This window comes from Gadus macrocephalus, chromosome 16, assembly GCF_031168955.1.
Source record: "Gadus macrocephalus chromosome 16, ASM3116895v1".
NCBI classification, from domain to species: Eukaryota; Metazoa; Chordata; class Actinopteri; order Gadiformes; family Gadidae; genus Gadus; species Gadus macrocephalus.
This window is the reverse complement of record NC_082397.1, coordinates 10278859-10294501: the sequence shown is the minus strand read 5'-3', so window position 1 is coordinate 10294501 and position 15643 is coordinate 10278859. Positions and strand designations below refer to the sequence as shown.

Sequence of the window (15643 nt, the reverse complement as noted above, 5' to 3'; positions counted from 1 at the left end):
GAAGCAAACTGGGAGTCTGCGTTTCTGCGCCCCGGCAACAATAGAATCCGAGCAGGTGGTAGCGCTGCCAGTTGCCCCAGCCCCCCCATCCCCCATCTCCCAACCCCCATCCCCCACCCGCCTTGTGTGTGTGGCTCCAGGTGTGGTCGGTGAACACACACAGGCTGCCCCGGTCGGGGTGGGGGGGGTGGGGTATTAAGATGTTATCAGTCTTCTACTTTTTTGTGTTGAAACGGATGGATTTGTGTCTTCGGTCTGGAGTGTGCGCAGGTTGTGTTATTTTTCTGTGTGGGGATAGGGAGGAAGGTCTTTGTTTCTCTATCCCCTGTTCTCTCTGTGTGTCTTTGTTCTCGCTTATGTTGTGAGACTTTGGACAAAGACATCATTGATTTAGCTGGTATTAGCTAAATAACTTTAAATATGGAAATGAGGCTCATGAAAAGACCTGGACTCATCACAACAATTTAAATAAAATGTGTAACTTTCTACTCATCTGGGGTATACTTTCAATGTTGCTTTAATTAACTATTGATTTATTCCTGGGAAATCTATAGATTTTGAGCGATAATTGAAACCGCATAAAGAATTTCAAAGTTCGGGCCAAGACTTGTCATGTAATTGATTCTTCTGCTTTATTTGTGTGGTGTAAGACGCCGATGAGTTTTTAGGGGCTGGTTTCCAATCCATACCTTCTTCTCAGGAAGGCCCTACAGCCTTTCAACGTGTTGTAACAGGCTAGACCGTAACACGAGCTCAAAGCGAAAACGGAACACAGACAGCCATCCTAGGTTTGGAGGCGCACCTTTTGCCCAGCCACAGCAAAATAATCCTTATCCGATTGAGATTCATTCCCCCTTTTCCCTTCCCAGAACAGAAGAGACATAGGTAAAAACATTCACCCATTAGACTGACTAGAACAGACCGACATAAGAGCTTCCCCGAACTGCAGCATCAAGATAAGATGGCTTGTATTTAAAACAAATTATCGGTCTAATGGACGTCCCAGCCTGCGTCCATACATACCCTCCCAGACGGGGACTGCATTAGTGCGAGGGGCTGGTCTGGGGGGCAGAGAGGGGCTGGGGGAGAATAAGGAGTGTCTTCCACGCGCTGGACGAATGTCGCGGAGCCCTCCCACATAAGAGGCCTGTTGGAGGAGGGTTCGAGCAGGTCCGCTGTCAGTAACCTCTCAGTCAGCGACAGAGATTCCTCCCCAGAGGCGAGGGGAAAGAGGAAAGGCTCACACGTAGTGAACACAGACAGTTGACGTACTTCCGCTTCTTGTTCTCTAACCCGCTCGACTCGTTCACTCATTCATGTGTAGGGCAGTTCACGTTTTTTCTTTTTAATTTGAGACTGGCCGAGCATCGGCTGAGGTACAATAGTATGCTTTGAGCTGCAGTTGCATGCACTTCAATATGTAAAGTAGGATTTGCATTTGAGGGCATTGTTGGTTCACAAACCGAGGTGACGGTCCAGGCAATGCCATCGAGAATCACGCTGTCGTATCTCAACCCACGGCGGACATCTGTTTCCTACCCCCCCCGTGCCCTCCCTCCCCTCCTCCAGTCTGCAACTCCTCGCGCAAACCTCATTTCCTCATGAGGAACTCAATAAGTTTGGATGTTGTTGTTGTTTTTTCACTTACGAAATTTTTCGAAACCCGAAAATGAGAAGAGGAGAGGTTTTGTGAGGTGGTGGTGGGGGCGTGGCAGGTCACCTGGTAGATAAACCGGGCTCTGAATAATGGGAGGGATTGATGGAGGAGGAGAACAGATCATTTCCCTGGTGGGTCGACCAGTGAGCAGCCCCCGTCTCCCCTCTCTTACCTGTCTCTTACTCTCTCTGCAACAAACCACGTTAATCAGTATCACGCGGGCGAGACAGCTTCCTCCCCTGCTCGATACGGGGCCTCCTCTCTGTCTGGCTCTGGGGTTTGATTGGCTCGTTCTCTGGTTGCTACCGGTTTGCGTGCATCAATGCTCAGGATCGTTTTGGGTCAACCCTCCAGACTAATGCCGCTCATTGCCCATCAGGAAAAAAACGGGTTCTATTTTAGTCTGAATGATGATGTTTTTTTTTGGGTTCTTTTGTGTAGCCTACTCTATCTACGTATGTGAGCGGTCACCTCGTACTGTTGTGTGGGAGGATTAACTTTATCTCCGGGAGCGGGGCATTGTGTCGGTGCCTCATTCAACAATTGTGATTGGTCCTCATTGTGCTCCGCCCTAATCTGTGGAGGAGGAGCCTCACTCTGTAGCACTCCGGCCCGCCGAGTTCCCCGGAGAGGCCCGGGCTCAGCCTGGTTTGAATATTCAAAACGGGCACATTTGAATTTATATCCCAAGTTGCCCCTCTTTTATGTAAAGTAAATTTGATAACCTTTGCCCCCCCTCCCTAACAGGTTTGAACGTACTTGAGTCGCTGCAGTGTATAAGGAGCACTTGGTAGCACAGAGACACTGATCTTTAAGTGAATGAGTGTTATCTTGCGGACATAATGGCAACCAGTTGCTCATACAATTCTGCCTTCACATTGCTCAGCACGGCTAGTTAGATAAGTCATTGTATTGCTCCTGCAACCAGACACATTGAACACTGCAGTATATGGTTGAATGCTGCAACGTGTGGTTCAATGGGGTTACTACAAGATTTGCTGCAGTAGATGCAATGTCCTACAACAGATGTCATTTCCTGTCCCATTGTGTTAAGACTATGCCTTGTCAGTCTTCACAATGCATGTAAATCGATCCCTAAAGTGCATGTGGAACGGGCGGTGATCTTCACACCAGGACCCTCTGAACAACAGTTGCCACTGTAAAAGCATTTCCACTGTTTCCGGGATTACAAACGGTGGGACGCATGATAAAGGAAATACGTCCTGTCACTTTGGTAGATTGCTGCTGTTATTTAAAAGTAGATAACACTGTAAGGCAATCAATCAAGTTTTCAGTTCAGCCTCATATGACATGAAATCTGTGATCAAAATCGGGATGAATAAATGAATGGTGTTATGTCTATAAATATATACTGACAAACACATTCAAACACAAGGCAGGCAATGTGGCATTTTACTTAGAAAAATGTGTTGATTAATCTCCATGTTGTTCAATGTGACATATAGATTGATATTGTATGGCATTAAGGTGACAAGTGTTATGATAAATTATGATGGATTTCATCCATTTTGCTCAAAGCGGTGTTGCACTGTGCGTCTAAAATTTATAATCAAAGAAATAGTGGCTTGGGTGGATGTGTTGACAACAACATCTAAGAAGTATTCTGTATTTTCCTCCTGTAGCAAACAAAATAAAAGTGCAATTTTTCACTGCTTCAATCTTATACATTTCCAATGGACTGCCTCCTACTCTTTCGGACCGCAGACCCCCCCTTGAGTGTTTGCCTTCTCAGGACGAATCCATCACACCTCGCTTGAAGAGGCACGCCATATGAATTCTGTTCATGACAACACATAACTTTCATTTCTCTCCCCACCCCTGCGACTGCTCACCGACATCTCCTTGAAACGAGTGTGTCATGCCGACTCACTGCCGAGTGTCTTCTCAGATACCCCCCCCCCCCCCTCTACAAACCCCCCACCTCCCCGCCTCCAACCTTCTCCCTCACAGCCCTTCCTCCTCCTCCTCCTCCTCCTCCTCCTCCTCCTCCTCCTCCCACCTCTATCTCCCTCTCTCAAGCCTGTAAGTCTCCATGGAAATGTTTTCGAATTAAATTCAGGCCGCCACAGGATTCAAAAGGGAAGCAAGTTGCGATAGCAGCAGGGAAGAATGTCCCCTAAAAGTTATTTTGCTGTGTTTTCAAGAAGACACTCATCTGTTTGAATAAATAGTCATCATTCTGCTTATTCATTACAAAAAAAAAATGACTTTTGTGCAGAAATTTGCAAGTGTTCCAAAGACGGTCCCCAAAAGCAATTGAAAAATAAATGCATTGTCCTCTCCGTCTCTTCCTCAGTGAGCAGCACGGTGACTGTGATCGGGACCTACGGGGAGACGCTCGAGCTGCCCTGCAACAACGGATCCCCCCCACCAGACGACGTCATGTTCATCCAATGGAAACTCGTAAGTTGATTATTTCATCCCTTGGCTCGCTTCGACGGTGCGATGTGGCCGAGACACGCAATTATCCAGCTGTTGGTTCCCTGTGGAGTGTAGTGTGCACCCGGTTCGCTGCTCCACGCTGTACTGCGGCAGTGGCCCAGGAGGTAGAGCGGGTTGACTGGTAACCCTCCACCTATCTGAGTGTCGAAGTGACTCTGAGTAAGACGCCTCACCCTAACTGCTCCTATTGAGCTGCCTGTCGCCCTGCGCGGTCGACCCCCGCCGTCGGTGTGTGAATGTTTGAAGACAATGTTGTTAGCCACTTTGGATAAAAGCATCAGCAACACCACCTAAATGTGAGAATGTGTAGTGTCAAATCCTTCCTGGGTGTGGCCGTGACGTTGTTATGCTGCTGCGTCTTCCTCCAGAACCCCTCTGAGTCGGGCATGATGATCAAGAAGCTGAAGGGTAAGCCCTTCGAGGTCCTGGCCAAGGACGGGTACAGCAGTCGCGTGAGCATGATGGACAACGGCAGCATGTTCCTGGAGGCGCTGACCCTGGAGGACCAGAAGGTCTTCATCTGCATGCTGGTGAACCTACAAGGCCTCTTAGAGCACCACGTCAGAGTGGTGGTCCACAGTGAGTGCAAGCCTCCATTACAGGGGTCATGCATTGACCGGGGGGGGGGGGGGAATCCTGCGTTTGGGGGATTTGTGTGTTTGCTGTTGTAATCTGACTCATAATCGGTGAAGGTAAACTGGTTTCATAACAGTTCTTCTTCTTTCGATGCATTGCAGAGGATCCCACAAATCTGGAGCTCTTAGAACAGGCGGCTGAACTTGAGATCGGGAAACTCGCTAAGGTAACGTTCTGATGGTGTGCGTGTGTTTCTGCCTACACTATTTTACACAGTCAACTGTCTGGGGAAATCCTTGACTGGGGCTCATGTACCTTGAGGCATTTTCTAGATGGTTCCACGGGAGCCAAGAGTTCTTTGAAGTGATTCTCATGAATTTGTGAGAAGAATCCCCCCCCCCCCCGCGACCCCACACACCATCTGCAATTAAAACATCCAGAGGATCTGACGGAGAGGGGCTTTAGAATTGCTGTGGGCATGCATTTCATGGTCTGTCGCCTAAAACAGCACTAGAAAATTCAATAGATGCACTCAAAGATTTCGCAAATTCGCAATATGAAAACGTACCACGGCAAACATGTTGGCTTTTTCAAAATGGGATATTGAAAGTTCAATCGTTTTCAAATGTCCAATTTAAAACCGTTTATTTTTCTCTTGTGTGTACTTTTCTCTCGTCTAGATAGGGCAATGTAACGCAATAGACGCCAATCCAGCCGCCAATATCACTTGGTTCAAGAACAACAAGACCCTGTCCGCTGACGGCAAAGGTATGTCGGCATTCACAGGGGTTGTATTGATCCAGATATTCCACATTTGCACACAAATCGTTGGTGTTCCAGCGACTATTTTGTTCTTTCGGCTGCCCACTTTCCTTCCCCTGCGAACGGTCGTTATCCCGTTGATCAGTTCCGTCTTTGTTAAGCTGTTGCATCTTTGTTAAGCTTAATGTCCCCCCCCCCCCTCCCTCCTCCCAGGCATCGTGATCGATGACTCTGTGCAGGTGCACGCCGTCACAGGGCTCTCCACCACCTCCTCCACCCTGAGGTACTCAGCGGGGAAGGGAGACGCAGACGCCAGCTTCACCTGCGGCACGCTGGACCTGGCGGGTCAGCCCAGGGTGTCCCTTCCGGTGACCTTCACCATCACATGTAAGGCAGCAGCCCCCCCCAGTCTCAGATGGCTCCCTGCGGCCAACCCAACCCACACAAAAGCGTGGCCAGACTTAGAGTTCTCTATCCACTGTTGAAAAGGCCCCTGCTCCTTTCAGTGGATCCAGAATGTCAAGGACTTCTGGGTGCTCTATGGATAGTTGTTGAATTGTCGTGGTTTTGTTGGTTTATTATTTGTATCTTGCTGTGAAGGCGCACGTTGCGAATAAGAGCGGATTTGTCGTTCGCTTGCATGTTTTTTGAGTTGATTAAGGAGGGCGCTGTCCGTGCAGCCAGGTCTGGGTTCGACCCTGTTGTTGCTCCCAGTTTTAATCGACAAGGTTCTGGGGGTCCAGTTGTGAAACACACAAGCTCAGGTGAGTCTACAAAACGGTAGAGTTCAGTTAACATCATCGACCATCGATGAGGAGGAGGAAAACAGCGAGGAAATGACAGAGGGTGAAAACTACGGGAAAGGAAGAGACAGGATACAGTCATGGAAAGAGCTCGTCATTGTATTTATGACTATATTGAATCTAACGGTTTCAAAGCGATTAGCAGTGCAGGTCGATTATACTCGGTTTCCTTTCCAAAGAACTGCAGCTGGTGGCTTATTATGGAGCACGGGGAGTGCATACATTAGGAGCGCTTCATTCACTTGGCTGCTAGACCCTGTTTGAACAGGATGCGAGTCAAACACAGTCAGAGCGGAAATATGGACCATTTGTCTCATCTGTGGAGTTCAACATTGATGTCGTTTCCACCGGAGCCTGGGGCTGAGACAGCTACCCAAATGTGTCCTTGGCTCCATGATGCTATACAGCAGGAATACTATGAAGGCATACAAACTCTCTGGACCACAGAGGCTTTTCACCACAATCGTTACGCCCTGGGCTCATTCTGCTCACCACAAAGAATGACTTTCACAGTGTCTTCCTTTTCCTTCTCGTTTTTTTTTTTTTTCTACCCCACTTTCTTCCGTTCCCACTTGTATGTCATTTCCTTTGTTTGTCTTGGTTCTTACCTTATATCTCACCTTCTTTCTATCACACCCTCCTCCCTTCCCCGCCCCTCCCTTCCTCCCCCGCATCCTCTCCCGTCCTCCCTCGACCCCCTGCTCACCGCGCGCGCGCATGTGTGTGTGTGTGTGTGTGTGTGTTCCTCCATCAGACCCCACCGAGAACGTCAGCCTCAAGGTGCTCTCCGAGGGGGTCCTGCTGGAAGGGGACAACGTCACCCTCAGGTGCGTTGCCGACGGCAACCCAGCTCCCACCACTTTCAACTTCTTCATCAAGGTGAGCAGCCAATCAATTGTCCACGTCGCCGATCCACGTGATATTAATCAGGTCATTACCACCCCCCCCGTCCCCTTCCCCATCCCCTTCCGGTAATGCATCTTAGCATAACCTAATTGCGCCGAAGCCATTAATAAATCGAATCCGTCTGAGTATTATCATCGGTCAATCTTTGATGGCCTGGATATATTCCATTATGTCTTTGCAGGGGGAGGTAAAGAACGTGGTGGACTCAGACAGTTACACCATGACGAATATCAACAGAGACGCCACCGGAGAGTACAAGTGCTCTCTGGCGGAGAAGCCCTCGCTGGAGGCCTCTATCAACCTGACTGTCAGCTGTGAGTTACTCACACACTGCTGCCCGCTTCACAGCAGCACACCGTTGGGGTAGTATGATGTAAGGGAGAAGGCCTTGGTGAAATGGTGGGCAGTTTTGATTAAGGTGTGATTTCATTTCATGCCTTGAAGAATTGCGGGTGTTAAAAAATACGTGGAGGCACACTGAGTTTGTGGGAAACAAAAAAATAAGCACTGGGTTTGGCTTTCAGCGGTGAACTACCAAAGCTCCTTGGTAAAGGAGCTGCAGAGCTGGCGATGTTATCTTTGCGGTTTTAAAGGAATTCTCCTTCATTTCCGGCAATTCTGGAGCAGCATGGTTGACCGCTACTTCCTCTCTCTCCTCCAGACCTGAACGTGGACCTGTCGCCCTCTGAGGAGGTCGTGAAGAAGGCGGGGGACACTCTGGTGGTGGCCCTGAAGGTCGACTCCTCCGGAGACCACAAGGTGTCCTGGACCAAGGTACAAAGGTCCCCAGGGGCACAGACACTCACCACCTGTTCCTCATCACATTGGGTTACAACCTATTTCACTTTACTTAATTGCTTCCACTGGCATCGGTTCAGTTCAGTTCAGTTCATTTAAGCTTGGTTCAGTTCAGTTCAGTTCATTTAAGCTTGGTACAGTTCAGTTCAGTTCATTTCAGTACTTTTTATGTCCCGAAAGGGAAATTGGGTTTACAGCAGTGGTAAAGACAGAAATACAAAATATAAAAATACATTAAACAAAACAAACTGAAATACAACCAATAAAATCAAATTAAGAAAAAAACATAGGTCGCTAATGAAAGTCTATTACATCTAAATTCTCTATTAAATGGCATCCTCTCTGCGTGCTTCTACTTCCTGTCCCTGTGCCTCATCACATTGGGTTTCAACCTGTTTCACTTTATTCACTGAATCCCTTCCTCGGACGTCCCCTGTGTGTGGTTCTCTGTATCTCTCCAGGATAACGGACTCCTCAAGGCAGACCAGGTGCCCACCTTCAAGAACCTGACGTACTCCGACGCCGGTGTCTACGAGGGTCAGGTGACCCTGGGCCCACTGCGCCGCGTCGTCTCCTTCCAGCTCGTCGTCGAAGGTAAGAACTTCCGTCACGCGACTCGTATCCCTTTCTTTTACTGATGGTCACATGACCGGAAGTGGCCTGACGTCTAACAAACACACGAGCCATAACTTCAAGGGTATACAAATCAACCGTGGATAAGATTTCTTTATTTTTTACGATTTCTTCTTGCATTTTTTTGCTTTTATGATCGATTGAGATAGACAGGAAGGTATGGGAGATAGAGGGGAGGACACGCAGCAAATGACCACGGCAGGAATCAAACCCGGGTCTCTGCGATCAGAACCAAGCTTTAATGGTACGCGCTCAACCCGGTGAACAGCTGGAGCGCCCCAGCTTTAGATAAGAGAAGATAAAAATTTTGGTCGGGTCCATTTTGATAGTCCGGCCTGGGCACCATCTAACACCCCCTAACTAAATCGTATTCCCATTTCACCTTATGTTTTTAAATATTTAACAGAAGCCAACGCAAGCCAACATAGCGAGTATTTAAGTTAAAATCAATGATTAAATCCTGACGTGTGGACGGTTTGGATGACGGTTGCTCCTTCCTGCCGCAGGCGCTCCCGTCATCACTCTACTGGCCAAGCGTCTCGGAGAAGACGGCCGGCACAAGGTCCTCATCTGCGAGGCGGAGGGCTACCCCAAGCCCACCATCACCTGGAGCGTCAACGGCACCTGGGTAAGCACCCCGTCCCCCGTCCCCCGTCCCCCTCTATTATTTATGATCCTTCAGTGTAAGGCTGTGTTGTGTGTTATAGATGTACTCGGAGGTCCGTGTTCATTTCCGCCCGAGCGCGCTGGGCTGAAGGCCCTCGTTTGTTATCGGGGGTTTGGGTTTGACTGAGGGGGGGGGGGGGGGGGATATGAAACATGCAACACCCCAGACTCCTCATCATGGGGTATTACATAAACCGCATGAAAAACACATTTTCCACAAAAATTGGAAATATTTACTCTGATTATGTAGTATATGCGAGTAAAGTGTTGAAAAGGCTGAAGTTCTATTATTCATTATTCTGCGAGGCTCTGGTACCTTTCAACCGTAACCGCTGGTGTGTGTCTCATAAATATCCTATTTTTTTGTTGCGTGAATTGTAATTGGGGTGGGGGGAAAAAAAGGGCGTGGCAGACCGCTTAGTGTCTGTGATTAATGTAGTGCCGGAAAGAAACAGGATATCATTAACAATGTCCCCTCCTTCAAAAATATATATGAATATATGTTTATTATTTAAATATTATAATTCCTATTGTGTTCATCAAGTGAAGGCTGATCGATGTGTCGGAGGGCGAGAGACGCCTGAAGTCTTTATAATGAGATCCTCGTTCTACACGTTACCATCGTGTTCTCCCACCCCCTCCTCTAGCGCCTGCCTCTCCTTCCCCTTGATCCTCAGACTTTTCCTTTAATTAAACTTTCTAGTCGTTAAGAGAGCGCACCATTCCTCACGTGGTGATGGTGTTTTCACTCCCGTTTGTAATGCGCCACTGGGTGAGGAGGCAAAAAATCCCCCGGTTTGATTCATTGTGTGTAGGGTAACAAAGCTGCACAATAAGCTAGTTTGAAATGATATGCAGACCACACATGGGCGTGGCCCAAGCCTGTGGATGGGGTAGGATTTTCCTCAAAACCGGTCTCCACAGAGCTATTTACAAATCAGTTTTCTGCTGAATTGATGTATGTAAATCTACACCGAGAACCAAGATAAACACCTACTGCATATTTGAATCACTTTTAAACTCTTAAACAGTGGGTGGGAGGGCCTGGGACGGGATCCACTGTTCACCTGAAGTGTATGCCTCCATCCCTCATGCAAACAAAGGAAACTATGCCAAACCACTGCCCTCCATAAAGCATGCACCTAGAGAACAACAGAAGACATTCAATTACAGATGGCTTGTTAGGAGGCAGCCATCTTGTGTTTGGAAGTGCTGAGAAAGGGGTGTTAGCAGTTTGTCATGACATTGTGTCTAGGGTGATCCCCTTGAGACCACAGATTCTTTGTCCCAGAAGCACACGTTCTCTCTCTTTGTTAAGCACAGGCAGGCGCAGCCAGGCTTGACACTGACCCCTAGTGGTGTGAATTGGTAGCGCACAACGATGTATTCTTTGTCGTTGGCCCAGTTTACAACAGCTGCGATTATATGTGCTTTTTCATGTTGATGATTCCCTGGATACATCTACATTTAGAATTTCTTTAGATTATGCGTTTGAGTTATGACAGGTCGTTAAAGGTTTGACACTAGGGGCCGGCAAACCGTCACACACTCCTTTACTCTAGGGACGGGTTTGGTTCCAAGTCAGGAAGATTATCTCGGGGAAAGCAGTACATTATGTAAATCGATCTAAAAATAAAATAAGTAGATAAAGTTGATGTAAATCGACACAGCAGCAATCAATGCAAAATGAGCATACCAAGTAGGCTCAAAGCGCACCAAATGCTAACGGTAAAATAATGATTCTTCTGATATTCAGCTTGAAGAGACCCCCTACATCAACGGGAAGGTGTCCCAGAAAATCACCGTGGTGCCCAGCACCAACCTCACCGTCTACTGCACCGTCTCCAACCAGTTCAGCCAGCAAATCCAGAGCATCAATGTTTCATCCCGTAAGTACCTTCGAGGTGGTGCTCTGACCTCTGACCTCTGACCTTCCTTCACCCGCCACCTCCGGTTCCACGGCCTGTTGTTAAACTCACAGTGCTCTTAGTCCCCGGTCGGGGGGAAGGATGTTGTGCTGTTGGTGCTCTCCTCTCTGTTTCTCTATCTCCAATCTTTCTCTCTCTTTCTCTCTATTTTTCTCTCTCCCTATCTTTCTCTCTCTCTCTCTGTTTCTCTCTCACTGTTTCAATCCCACTCTCTGTGTATTTCTCTCTCTCACTCTCCGTTTCTCTCTCTCTCTCTCTCTCTCTCTCTCTCTCTCTCTCTCTCTCTCCGTTTCTCTCTCTCTCTCTCTCTCTCTCTCTCTCTCTCTCTCTCTCTCTCTCTCTCTCTCTCTCTCTCTCTCTCTCTCTCTCTCTCTCTCTCTCTCTCTCTCTCTCTCTCTCTCTCTCTCTCTCTCTCTCTCTCTCTCCCTCTCTCTCTATTTCCCTCTCTCTCTATCTTTCTCTCTCCCTCTTGCGTGCTCTCACTCTCTATCTTTCTCTCTCTATCTTCCTCCTTCCTTCTCTTCCTCTCTCTTTTGCATGCTTTCTCTCTCTGTCTCTCTCTCTCTGCATGTGGTCTTCTTATCAAAATGGTGGTTTACCTGCGGGAGCTTCTCTTCAGACACTGGGTGTCCCGTCTGCATGCCCGGGAGCACAGCTCCTCATTAGAACGGTGGTCTCGGTGTTCAGTTCTGTCCTTCACTCGTTCTCATCTTGTGTGCGATTAAGACAACCCATCACATCTCCTCTCCGATCACTCTTTTTATTCGTGTACTTCGGGATGCTGGACTCTAAATCTTTCCCTTTTGATTATGATGATGACTGATTGTTTATTCGTGCATGGGGTGAGTAGAGGTAGATGAGCTCTCGCCGAGGAAGCCTTCCGTCATTTGCGTCTGTCCGTTTATTTCTTCGGCGCAAGAAACAGTTTGACATTTTGGTTGGACGTTAATTTTATTTCATATCTTATTTCAGTATTTGAGGAGGTGAGAATGGATAAACAAGGTAAGTTCTAGACTCTTTTCTTCATGGGTGAAGTGGGCAAGAAGAAAGACGTAATGTTATCTTCTTTTTCGGTTCTTCTCTGAATGATTTAAGCAAGCCTTTCGGATCAGTGCTTAAAGGCTACGCTGTCATGAGGAATAACAATGCCACATGGGCACAAGGGTACAGACACTCAACCTACACCTTGGCTTTGATGTCATTGTGGCTCACTGGAAAAGAAGAGGTCCTTGGTTTAAACCAGACACAGGGAAAGTCTTCCAGGTCTTCAGCTGGTGAACGCAGAGTCACGTGGTACCGTTCATGGGAAGGCATCAAACACAGAGCCCGATTCTGATCCTATGAAAAACTCTGGAGGCATGGGAAGACTAGAGCTGCCAGCATCCTGAAAGATCCTCTGTGTTGTCCATAAGCCGCTCACTAACGAGAGAAATGGAAAGAAAATATAAACTAAAATCATAAAAAAGCACTCATAATCCCTTACAGAGTGTCCATGACTCAACATGTCATGTTTCATTAACGCCTTTTCATCCTTGCATAGATAAACATTGATTGTGCAATGATGGTGTCTGTATTTCACCTCGTCTCCAAAGTGTTGCTAGTGTTTGCTCATCCATGTTGTGTTCATCTCCTTACAGACCAGTCGGACAACGGCGACCAGACCAAACTTGCGATTGGCATCGTGGCGGGTCTGCTGCTGGTTGGCGTCATCGTCGGCCTGGCATACTGGATATACATGAAGAGATCCAAGTAAGGACGCCTGCCGTTCCTCCAAATGATCCTGCAAATCCTCAGAGTCAATGCACACATCATAGATCATGCATAATAATCTATAATTACAAGCCAGTCAGAAAGGGTGAGTGCGTCATCCATAAGAGTACCATCCATAAATCGATCTAAGAAACCGGGCTGCTGGGATATTTTAAGCACACCTGGGGCGGCAAGGGGCTCAGGAGGTGGAGTGGATTGGCTGGTAACTGGAAGGTTGCCATCTCAGTGTCGGGCCGAACTGCTACCGACGAGCATGGTGGTCACCACCGTCGGTTTTTGAATTTGTGCATGAATGTGTGAACGTTAGACAATATTCTAAAGTACTTTTGAGTGGTTGGAAAAGTGCTACATAAATGCAGTCCACTGACATTTGTCTGAAAAGTAAGAAAAGGGGAGGACCGTTTGCTAAACATGAAGTCTGTCAAAGCAAGGCATGAGTAGCCAGTAGGGGTATTGCAAAGTACACACCCAAAGAGTAATCAAGACTTTGTACCTTTGATTAAACAGGCAGGGGAGCTGGAAGACCGGAGAGCTGGAGAACGGTTCCTCTGAAGAGGAGAAGAAGCTGGAGGAGAAGGTTGAGGAGAACAGCCAAAAAGCAGAAATGTAGACAGGACACTGGGAATGTGGACGGTGAGACAGCAGACATTCAACCACCCAGTTCGGTTCATTACTAATATACATACGTTTCATGTTCTCTATGTCTAACGTTCTACTTTTCCTGTTTTTCTTCCTCTGCAGTGACAAAGTGGTAACAAGAAGCTATTGCACATTTCTGTTTGCTGTTCGCTTTGGACAAAACTACCGCCGTATATTTGGATGAAGCCCTATTGGATTTAGATTCTAAAAATTAATTCCACTCGAATATTTTCTCCTTCTTTGAAAAAATTAAGGGATATGTGAAATACATAATTGTCTGCACTACTGATACTTGCCTGTTATTACATTCAGTTTGGAAATATGTAAGAAGGGAAATTGGATTTGGGGATTAGAAACTGCAGTTATTTGTTTTGTTTTTGTTTGTTGAGTGCTAATCTGAACCGCTGCTGTCTTTGGGTGAGAGAAGAGAGCAAATAGTCACGAACGTACCTGCATTTTGGGCAGAAAGGAAGGGTTAGAGTAACATAGCTGTTGTTGCTTCAGAGGGTCACGAGTCACATCATGTCAATCTTTTTATTTATGTACTTTACGCATTCAGGTTTACCACTTTGGCCACAAATTGATATGCTGAATTTGAGGAGGCAATGCTGCAAAGGCTATGGACAGATTGCTGACTTCTTAAGGGACAGGAAGTAGGAAGAATGGGGGCATGAGTGCATGGCAGATCATAATCTCTCTTGTCTGTTCATGTCAGGAAAATATTGTTGTTGTTTCATTATTCAGCCTTAAGTAAAATTTGATTGAACCAACCGCATTGCATATTGACTGGTAGATTTTAAAAAGGATGTTAAAGAAACACCAAGATAACATATGGAAACATGTACAAAAGTTGTGTGTAATAACACACCTTTTCTGACTGGCATTAGTGTAATTACGGTAATACAGGTGCATTCAGTTTACTTTTTCTGTACTTTAACAAAAACATTTTGCTGATTATTTAGCGTCTGATGCATTGTAAACGTCTGAGTGCTTATCGCTGACAAATTAATTGCCTCTCCTTTCATTTCATCAGTGTGGGTAATCATTTTAACGAAACGTCTTATAAACCACTTTGCCTTCTTTTGAAAATCTACCCATACAAGCTTGAGTTGTGTAAAGTGCCCGAAGGTTGGTGTTTTAAGGCAGGTTTCTGTAGAATGACACAGAGTATTGACTCTGTTTGTACATATATACCAGTTTTGTCAGGGTTGTCATTTAGCCTATATTACTGAATCTGTAGGATCTGTTACTGAATATTAAACCTCACTCTGTAAACAACACATGGTCATCGTCACTGTCCACCTGCTTTGGATGAACCTAAACAGAACTACCAAAATGTTATTCTCAGAAGTTACGGATGCTGTGGCGGTGTTCCAACACCTAGCTAGAGAATCAGCTAGTGATCCTGACGGACGAAGTTTTAAATGATGTGACCTACTGAAATGAACATCCCTAGCAGGGGGAGGTGTCTGTCCTCGGGGGACGGTCAGTAACCGGAGTGTGAACCCACACCATGCGGTGATTACGGATTGTAGGTTTAAGTCTATCCAGCGTGGATGTTATTGTGACTATGTGATTATTTTTTCTTTTGGTTATTTATATTGTTCAAGGGTTAATGTTAGCTTAAAATGCTTGTCACACACACACCTCACCAATAAGTTGAAAGTAAACAGCTACACAATTACTTGCAAAGTTCACATGAAGTAGTTTCATTCAGACATTTGTCGGGTGTTCATAGTCTGGTTGACCGCTTAGATTCAACTTAAGATATCTTGGGGTGTCAGTGCTGTTTGATCCCCTACATTGGGTTGAACTTCAAATTGGATATATGACCAAAGAAATGAACATTGCCATGCAAGTATTGTAAATATCTTGACATTCGTTTTTTGTACTTTTGTTTAAAATAAAGTGTACATTTAAAAAATGCATCCTCAAAGAATATTAATGTTGGTCTGAAGTGTTTTTTTTTCACATTATAAGAATACGTTATTAACCTTATGGATATTGCTTAAAAAGTCCACATATTCGTGTAAGTCATATCT

General features: G+C 46.4%; 1 protein-coding gene across 2 annotated transcripts in view; it reads left to right on the top strand.

Annotated features, from left to right (window-relative positions):
* The window catches only part of LOC132474262 (CD166 antigen homolog), a 26977-nt gene extending 11431 nt beyond the window's left edge, over nt 1-15546 (top strand). Inside the window, exons 2-16 of one of the 2 annotated variants that reach the window (XM_060074845.1) lie at nt 3975-4081; nt 4489-4699; nt 4858-4922; nt 5377-5464; nt 5672-5845; nt 7016-7140; nt 7349-7481; nt 7829-7941; nt 8427-8559; nt 9105-9226; nt 11021-11153; nt 12165-12194; nt 12830-12941; nt 13470-13595; nt 13704-15546. In XM_060074845.1, coding sequence (XP_059930828.1) covers nt 3975-4081; nt 4489-4699; nt 4858-4922; nt 5377-5464; nt 5672-5845; nt 7016-7140; nt 7349-7481; nt 7829-7941; nt 8427-8559; nt 9105-9226; nt 11021-11153; nt 12165-12194; nt 12830-12941; nt 13470-13572 — 1649 coding nt within the window. In that variant the 3' untranslated portion in view covers nt 13573-13595; nt 13704-15546. The remainder of the gene's footprint in view (nt 1-3974; nt 4082-4488; nt 4700-4857; nt 4923-5376; nt 5465-5671; nt 5846-7015; nt 7141-7348; nt 7482-7828; nt 7942-8426; nt 8560-9104; nt 9227-11020; nt 11154-12164; nt 12195-12829; nt 12942-13469; nt 13596-13703) is intronic. The other variant, XM_060074846.1, reaches the window with a different exon arrangement.
* The last annotated feature ends 97 nt before the right edge of the window (nt 15547-15643 follow it).